This window comes from Pollachius pollachius (genome assembly GCF_949987615.1).
Source record: "Pollachius pollachius genome assembly, chromosome: 4".
Lineage (NCBI taxonomy): Eukaryota > Metazoa > Chordata > Actinopteri > Gadiformes > Gadidae > Pollachius > Pollachius pollachius.
In genome coordinates, this window is record NC_136937.1 from 21,744,258 (window position 1) to 21,754,024 (window position 9,767).

General features: G+C 42.4%; 1 protein-coding gene across 1 annotated transcript in view; it reads right to left on the reverse strand.

Annotated features, from left to right (window-relative positions):
• Nucleotides 1-9,207, reverse strand: part of LOC307074846 (NACHT, LRR and PYD domains-containing protein 3-like) — a 28,148-nt gene extending 18,941 nt beyond the window's left edge. The window contains exons 1-6 of the mRNA XM_079735231.1: nucleotides 9,177-9,207; nucleotides 8,434-8,522; nucleotides 8,205-8,321; nucleotides 8,017-8,127; nucleotides 5,124-5,224; nucleotides 1,786-3,571 (exon numbers count right to left, since the gene is read on the reverse strand). Coding sequence (XP_079591357.1) covers nucleotides 1,786-3,571; nucleotides 5,124-5,224; nucleotides 8,017-8,127; nucleotides 8,205-8,321; nucleotides 8,434-8,516 — 2,198 coding nt within the window. The 5' untranslated portion in view covers nucleotides 8,517-8,522; nucleotides 9,177-9,207. The remainder of the gene's footprint in view (nucleotides 1-1,785; nucleotides 3,572-5,123; nucleotides 5,225-8,016; nucleotides 8,128-8,204; nucleotides 8,322-8,433; nucleotides 8,523-9,176) is intronic.
• Nucleotides 9,208-9,767: the final 560 nt, after the last annotated feature.

Genomic DNA, 9,767 nt, shown 5'->3' on the forward strand with positions numbered 1-9,767 from the left:
ATTATGTATATTATGTATTGTATTGTCAGTGTTGGGTAGAGTACTGAAGATCTATACTAAGTAAAAGTACAATTACTCCCTTTGGAATCTACTTGAGTAAAAGTAAATATTCAAATTTGAAAACCTAGTTGAGTAAGAGTAAAAAAGTACTTCGTTATAAAGTTACTCAAATTACAAGTTACTTTATATTTTTGTATTGGAGTGCTTGTATCAGTGAAAAAGACATAACGTGTGTGAGTGAGTGAGTGAGAGAGAAAGAGATGCACTCTTAAAACATTTCTTTACAAGTTGCTTCATTGTGTGAATTGTTCATTAAACATGCATACAACAATACGTACAACAAATAAATGTAATCTAATGTCAAACAAATTTACACTAAAAACATAAATTAATTTCAGCTCTGTGCATATGACAAAAGGCAAGAGTTTTGTAGGAACACAATCAATGAAACAATAACCAGGCTGGCTTGGTTAGCTGATTAGCCAATCAGGTTTGTCTTCACGCGATTGCGATCCAGCCTACGCATAGCATGCACGCACACTCACAGCCAGACACAACAATGACGAACAAGTTCTAGAGTGGTCTGCAGAATACAGCCTGTGTAACATAGTATCTGTAGAATTATATAAACTCCGTAACCCCGCACCCCCTGCCGAAAATATCTTCCTGCGCGTCTGCATCCACGGCGTTTCTAGTCCTCAGTCCCAACGTAACTGTCAACTCGTCTATGGAATCGCAACAATGTTGTAACCTAGGGAGGGTGTGCCGCTAACGCGTATGCTTGTATTACAGTTAACGAAGATAATGTGTTTATCAAAATACAAATTTTAATGAAGGCACAATATAAAATGTAATTGAGTAAAGAGTAGAATTCTAAATCAAATATTTACTCGAGTAAGAGTAAATTTTCGGACTTAAAAAGGGAACGTGAAAAGTAGTTGTTACCCGGAAAAAAATTTTTTTTACTCATTTGCGTCACTTGTAATGCGTTACTACCCACCACTGTGTATTGTAGTACATGCGCACGTCAACCCTGTGCTGTGGTCTGTCCTCATGCGCAACTCTGATGGTTTATATCCCGTTCGGAGGATGCTCCGGCGGTTAGCAAACCAAGCTAGCTTCACATTAAACGTCCAAAAGATCCCGACCTAACCTTTACACCAATAAAACAATGCCGAAATACACTCTCTCCCGTACTCATTTTACACTCAAACAACTTTTCGGTAAATGTTAACTATCATTTAGATGGGCGATCTCTACAGAGAATAAAGTACTCTCCTCCTTTCTCTCTCCCCTCTCTCTCCTTTTCCCGCTCATTCGTGGCCGCTCACCCTTCCCCCACATGACCCTGAAGTCTCTATATAAACCCATCCTATTGGTTAAAACCAAACAGCATCCATATAACCAAATGTACAACACAAGGTTAAAAAAAATGAAATAGTGGGTTACCTTTGTACCTTGTACCTTAATAGTTAACGTATATTTATGAATGTATCCTTCTTATCAACAATTAATTATTGTTACTTATATATTTTAATACAGCTGTATTTAACTATTAATAAACAATTATTAATTCTTGGCTGCCTTATTTATAATGACATAACAAAAATAGCTTTTGTAAGTTTGTCTCTTCAACCTGGTTATACAATATAACATTGTGTGTATAAGTATCCATGTTATAAGTTAACCTACAGAGAGGTTTTGTTTGTTATTATAACGTTTGTATTCTAATATTAGGTATATTGTGTTGTATGTATAGTAATATCTTATTATTAGTGAACTTACAGATATGTTTTGGAGGCTTTGAACCATGGCAGCAGCCTCAGAAGACCCTCCTCTGAAGCAAAGTATTTATTCATGTCAAACACGTCCAGCTCCTCTTCTGATGACAGTAAGATGAAAACCAGAGCTGACCACTCAGCAGGAGTGAGAGATATTCTGGAGAGAATTCCTGATGTCAGGTAATGTTGGATGTTCTCCAATAGAGAATGATCGTTCAGCTCATTCAGGCAGTGGAACAGATTGATGCTTGTCTCTGTAGAGAGATCTCTATCTATTTTCTCCTTGATGTAAGTTACAGTTTCCTTGTTGGTCTGTGAGCTACTTCTTGTCTGTCCCAGCAGACCTCGTAGGATAACCTGATTGGTGTCAAGAGAGAGGCCCAGGAGGAAGCGGAGGAACAAGTCCAGGTGTCCGTTCTCACTCTGTAAGGCCTTGTCCACAGCACTCTGGTAGAGGAGAAGGAGTTTATCTTCCCCGGAGGTTGGTTGTTCTACTGAGAGCTGATTGACCCCAGTGTCGATGAAGGACTGAAAGACATGAAGGGCAGCCAGAAACTCCTGGATACTCAGATGGACAAAGCAGAACACCTTTTCCTGGTACAGCCCACACTCCTCTTTAAAGATCTGAGTGAACACTCCTGAGTACACTGAGGCTTCTCTGATATCAATGCCACAATCTGCCATGTCTACCTCATAGAAGATCAGGTTGCCTTTCTCCAGCTGGTTATAAGCCAGTTTTCCCAGCGAAACAATGATCTCCCTGCTCTCTGAACTCAAGTGTGGATCAGTTTCAGCTCTTCCATGATACTTCCTGTCCCCCTGTATATACTGAACCCTCAGGAAGTGGCTGTACATCTGAGTCACGGTCTTGGGCATTTCCTCTCCTTTCTGGGATGTGTTGAAGAGGTCCTCCAGAACTGTAGCAGTGATCCAACAGAAGACTGGGATGTGACACATGATGTGGAGGCTTCGTGATTTCTTGATGTGGAGGATGATTGTGTTGGCCAGCGTTTCCTCTCTGAATCTCTTCCTGAAGTACTCCTCCTTCTGTGGGTCGGTGAACCCTCTCACCTCGGTCACCATGTCAACACACTCAGCAGGGATCTGATTGGCTGCCGCAGGGCGTGTGGTTATCCAGATGCGTGCAGAGGGAAGCAGGTTGCCCCTGATGAGGTTTGTCAGCAGCACATCCACCGAGGTAGACTTTGTGACATCGGTCCAGATCGGATTTCTCTGGAAGTCCAGAGGAAGTCTACACTCATCTAGACCATCCAAGATGAAGACAACTTGGAACCGGTCGTTTCTGCAGATGCCTGCTTCTTTGGTTTCAACAAAGAAGTAATGAAGAAGTTCCACCAAGCTAAATTCTTTCCCTTTCAGTAAATTCAGCTCTCTGAAAGTGAAGAGAAATGTGAAGTGTATATCGTGGTTCGCTTTGCCTTCAGCCCAGTCAAGAGTGAACTTGTGTGTTAAGACGGTTTTACCAATGCCAGCCACTCCAGTTGTCATTATTGTCCTGATTGGTTGATCTTGTCCAGGTAAGGGTTTAAAGATGTCCTCACTTCTGATTGGTGTATCTTCCTTGGCTGTTTTCCTGGAAGCTGTCTCAATCAGTATGACCTCATGTTCCTTGTTGACCTCTCCGCTGCCTCTCTCTGTGATGAAGAGCTCTGTGTAGAAGTCATTTAGATCTGTTCGCTGTCCTGCTTTAGCGATTCCCTCAAACATACACCTGAACTTCTTCTTCAAATGAAACTTGATTTTATTTTGGCCCTCGACACCATCAGATCCTAAAAGACAATACAACAGTCGACATCAGTTAGTCGATGGTCACATCAGTGAAACCAGGTCAAAATGATAAACTTCATGATATTTAGCGGCTTCATTACTTGTTGTCAGAGAAGCTGGTTGTGACAAGGACTACATGTTACAGATTCAAAATGTTCAGGACTGTTTTGTTATTTCCACTGCAATATGATTGGTCTAATGATAGTAATATGGTGAATCAGTTTGAAGTGACTTGCTATGCTGATATTAAAAGATGGGGTTGCATCTCTTTCACTGAGTTACGCTGCCGTTGAGCTGTAGTATAATGTTTTAACATTCTTTAACCTGATACCCCCATAATAACCCTACATGTCTGGATCAAACCATTTAACCCCAAAGAGAAAATATGTCTCCAAATTGAAGTTAAAAGTAATTTAGTCTGATAATAACAAAGTCTTATACTGAGTCTTATACTGCTTCTTAAAGGTCCCATGGCATGCTACTTTATGGATGCTTTAATATAGATATTGGTAGGCCCCAAACACAGTATTTGAAGACGTTCCCGAAATTCAGCCGTGGTGCAGAATTACAGCCACTACGAGCCAGTCGCACATTGAGCTTTCCCCAAATGCGCCGTTTCGGTGTCTGTATCTTTAATGCAAATGAGGAGGAGAGAGGCAGGTCAAGGAGGAGGGTGGGGGTGTGGCCCTGAGCAGCTTGCAGCCACGGTACCATGCGCTCTGTTTACAGTGGGTGTATCGCAATGGCGAGGCGCACAAAGCCTTTAGCCGTGTTCTGTAAATATTCTAGAACACACGGGAGTCCTGGAGCTCTATATCTAAATAATATCATATTATACATAGATATCTATATCATATAATATATATTATCACGGCCAAAAGCTGTGTGAGCCTCCAGATGATATTATGAATCTCTAACGACCGCGTCGGGTTCTCCAACGTCTCTGGTTCTTCCACGTCCACATCAATCTGAAGCAGACTGAACCACGACATGGAGGAGAAAGGGATTGTTGCCCGCGATTGTTGATCGCGGTTGTCTCCCACCGGAGCCTCGCTGCAGAGGGACCACCGCCTCGGCAGTGGTCAGCGCTTAGGCACCACCGCCTCCTGCAACGCCGAGGTTCATGTACTCCATTTCGTGGTTCATGTACTTCAGGGAGTCAAAGCCAAAGTTCCTTTCCCCCAATTCATTCTCAACCATGGCTGAGATGACCCCCACTACGAGTCTCGTTGTGGAAATACCAGAGACGAGGTGGTTAGATCCTTTATGATGACATATGATGTCATATGGGACCACATTTCAAATCAACTCGCTTGAGCCTCCGTTTTTTCAAAGGCGAGCAGAACTCCTAGTGCTCGTTTTACACCGAACGCAAGTTTTAGCCATTGGGGGACCATAGGCAGGTAGGGGAACTCATATTTATGTTGCTCATTAAGTGAGATTTTCATGTCATGGGACCTTTAAAATGAGAATTTCTTCTCTTTTTCAAGATAAGAGTCTCTTCTGCCCTTCAAAATAATTTTCTCCTCTGCCTTCAAAGTAAGAGTCTCTAACCGCTCCCCATTGTGTCGGGCAGTTCCGCCTGGTTCATCTCCATCGCTGTTTGATGCTGCTGTACAGACTGAGCACTGGTAACCTTTGACCTCTCCTGGTGACTGTGGAGAACACACACACACCCACACACACACACAGACACCCTGTTCATAAATGGGAACTGCAAGCCTTATTGCTCAGTTCCGATTTCTTTGTTCCAGTTGGTGTGTGTCATACTCAGAACTGATTTGCATGCGCAAAATAACAATAACAAAGACGTCACACCCAAGATGCAGGGAAATCAAACATGGAGGCCACTGAATACTGTATTACTATATACTACTATATACCAGTGGCGGATGGTGGTTTTTAAAGTGAGGGAGGAAGGACTGCGCGCTTGGTTGCCATTGGCCTAGTTGAACTGTTAGTGGCGTATGGTGGCATAAGTATGTGAGACTCGAGTTGTTTCAGGGTGTTATGGTGAACAAATAGCAGGGAGGGATGATTATGTGAATAAAATTGATGCAAATCCACCAGTGGCAGCATTGTACTTTGAAATCTGGTGGGCAACATTTCTTGGACTACAAGAGCAGAAGGAAAGGATGCAAAGCCAATTAGTCAAATCAGGCCTACTCTTGATATGTTAAACTAAATAAAATAATCTGGGCCTACCATAGGGCCTATTTTTGCCCTCAATGACTGAAGCTATTGAATGATGATTAAGCTATTATTTGATTATTTTCAGCATCAATTGTTTTAAGAAAAATGAAGACACAAGACCAAAAGTGATGCATCATTAAAATGCATCATGCTCTGAATCATTCACTAACATCCTTTCCACAATATCAAACAAAACGGTCGGAGTAACAAACAATTAAAATAACAACAAGAACATTATTTCACAACTATTTACATAGGCTGTAAGCCTAACATTGTTTGAGGCAAATGTGGACCTTTGGGCCATTTTTGGCCATTTTTTAGTTTTTGCATTGCGCCTACTCTAGAGGGCACTGCTCCTTCATAGTATGACCTGTAATCACATGCGTTGTCTCTTTGGAAAGCTGAGAGCCTGTCGAATTGTATACCATTATCAGAATAACTGTATCATGTAGACACAGTGCTGGGAAGGCTACAATATTGTTTTTCCTTCCAGCCGGTTGCACACACCTCTAAAACCAGGCTGATTGTAGTACAATCAGCCTGTACTACAGGCTGATTGTAGTGGGTAACTCCATACCCCTTGAAAACTACTGAGCCATAGTGGGTAACTCCATAACCCTTGGAAACTACTGAGCCATAACCCTAGGTCTTGTGATGCTGTCTGTAAAAAAAGAAGAAAAAAAAACTAAAACAAAGTGTTTTGGCTATTATTTTTACTTAAAAAGTGAAAACTGCAATGGTATACACACCAAAACGGAAATAGTAAAAATACTATAAATAACTATGCACAAATAAACAAAAATAATTAAAATTGCAATAACAATGTACAAATAAACAAAAATAAATATTTGCATGATTCCCTCCCTCCCTCCCCCTCATTAAAACTAAACTCAAAAAAATAAATAAAAATAAAACCACACACGAGCGCGCAAATCAACCACCTGCTCCACACTCGCACTCTGGCGACGACGCAGCTACTTTACACACACCCCGTGCGCATTTGTTTACTCAACCACGCGTGAGACAGTGTTTGATATGCTGGATATCGTCAGAAAGGTCTTTTCATTGGCTATTAGGATATCTAAGGCCCGTCCCCCACCCTTGCTGTCTGCTGGTGAGGCTATCAATCAAAATATACAAGCCCCGTTTTGATAGCGATCGCTTCATTGGCTTGCAAGGCTTGTTTACATGGAAGTCTTGGTCTTACAGACATGTTTGAGGGCTCTACGTCATCGTGAGACCCTGGCGGACACAGTGGATACCATGAATCAGACGACAATAGCGGAATTCAAACCCTAATTCGCTGTTATCTACAAAAAAAACATTGCAGCGTTTCGGTTTTCTATTTTTCGGCTGCTTTGTATAAGATGGCTTGTGCATATACACAATGTAATTAGACTAAAATAATATCGATATTCGATTTCTGTGGACTCTTATGAACATTTCAAGACCCAACATGAAGTATCAACTCATTGCTAAGGATACCCACAACGACGATAAAGTAAGAATGCACCAAGGGAGGGGGAGGGTGAGGGGGGCTATTTTGACTTAGGATATATTTGATCTATGTTCGCTAGACATATTTATTCCACCGAATGTTTGACATTGGATGACATTCCTGAGATTCTAAGCTTTCAAACGGTGTATGACATGACTATATCACTCAACCTTATGATACCGAAAATTGACCCAGCATGTTGGGCGGAAGGGGTGGTGTAACCAAAACTTGCCCGCCGGCGGGATTTGACGATTAAGTGGTTGGATATTCAGAATGTTGGTCATGGTGTTAAACCAATTAAGATTGAGGGACTTCATTTATAGATCAAGTCAATCCTCCTCGCTGTTTGTGTTGCAAAGATATCAGTGACCTGGTCATACCAAACGGGATATTTTTATAGTGATTTCAGAATAACGGCGTGCGTACCTCCATGTTTTCGCCACCCTTTCAGACGGCTTGGTAACCCAACGGAGTGTCGAAAAATATGTAGGCTCAGCGGGTTTATTTTTATACAACTATATACTGTCAAGTAGGACCGTTGCGTTGACGTCAGCGGCTTTTGGATCCGCTAATCGGTCCGACTCCGAATCAGTTAGGGCAGAGCTTCAGCCATAAAGTTCAGAAGCAACACAGCTTCACAGTAGTTTGGGAGTAGCCTACGAAGAAGGTTGTTTGAACATTAAGTTGTTTGAACATTACTTCACCGCTGAAGAAGCCCCCTCCATGCCTCCACTCCAGTCTGTTTGAAACTCTTACCTCTCCTCTCTGGAGGGGCGTCCATCTTTAAGGTCAGGAGGTTGAAACTTAGACCCGTCATTCAAGGAGACACAGCTGGGTCCAGGGGAGTCTGCTCTATCCTGCTTGACTCTACTCGAAAAACAAGAACCAGGATTTATGGACATTTGATAAAGTTGTATCTTTATAATCTCTGAAAAAATCCTCACCTCTTCTCAATAGACTGATTTCTATGTCCAAAGTTAAAAGGATGAGCCATAGAGTGGTCACTCTTCATCGAGACACAGCTGGGTCCAGGGGAGTCTCCTCCCTCCTGCTGCTCAGGGCTTCAACACAACACACCCACAAGTTTTACTCAGACGAATGATGGAGTCATGATATCACTGCTAAGCTCTGAGATGGACAACAGTCACAGACAGTAAGAGATCCTCTTCTTACCTCTTAGCTTTTCTCTGGTGACCATGTTTCTCAGACAGAGTGGTTTTAGAGTTAGGACCCCCTTCCTCTCTCTCCTCATTCATAGTAGACTGGAGACCAGGACACAAACACAACTACTTATTGTTTCTACCGCCACTCAGCGTTGGTTTATTCTGCTTTTATATGAGCAGCGTATTTACGGTCACAGGCGACTGTTGTCTCTGTTTTCTTTGCATGAGAGGCAGGGTGGTATTTTCGAGACCCAGATTCATAGACCCTCTCGTTCTCAAGATGAGGGAAGTTGCGGAGATGCTGTCGAGAAGTTTCTAATAACTATTTATGATTCCAAACAGAAGGTTTCTAAGGGCTTCAAAAGTAACTGATAAGATCAAGTTCACCATGCAGATATCATACCAACGGCTCTCTGTGCCGGTTAAACCGCTCTGAAGGCAGGACCATATATGATCATGTCGTTTGACATCAGAATTCTTGTCTAAATAATGTAATCATAATACCGCACAACAAATATAACAACTGTTCATTACATCCTAATTACCTTTAAAGTCACCCAAAGACACAAGAAGAAAAATTCATTATTAGCCTCAACCTGACTCCAGGCTGGAAGGTTCTGGGTTCAATCCCCAATGTCAACAGTCTACGACGTAGCATCCTATAGAGCATTTATCCTAAAAATTGTCAACCTATTGAAGATTCAAAGTTCTGCATATTTATGATACATCACAGATCAGAGTGGACTGCCGTACCTTAGTCTTCTTCCTGCTGTAATGAAGTGAGCTACACCAAACCGTCCGACTCATAACAAGGAAATGATGAACCAACCAGTTGGACCAGTTCCCCTCCCAGTTTACCCTCCTCCCACACTAACATCTTAAAGGCTGCTGATCCATGACCTCACTTTAGGGTGCCCAGGTGTCCCGCTCGATGCTGGACTGGACAGCATTTTTATCCCTTGTTCCGTGGCACATATTGAGAGGATGTCCCACATTTCGAATGGGCTCTAGTTTTAAAAATTCCAATCACTGAAGGACAGACGCCTTCCTAAAATTTGGATTTGAGCCAATGGCTGTGCAGAAGGCAGGGAAGGCTGTCATCACAGAACAAGGTTGATGCCAATCAAACTGCGCTCACATGAGGGTTGAGTGCAGGTGAACCTGAAACCGTCCGTGCCGCCTACTGCGCTCCGCCCAACACGAACATCCTGTCACAAAAAGGTCACATGCTGTGCGGATTTATGAGGAATATGTTGGAAACTACCACAAAGAAAATGAAATGCACTTACAGTAAACACCGTGAAACTCCTTAGAACTGGGTAAAGCTGATGTGAGGCGGAGTCT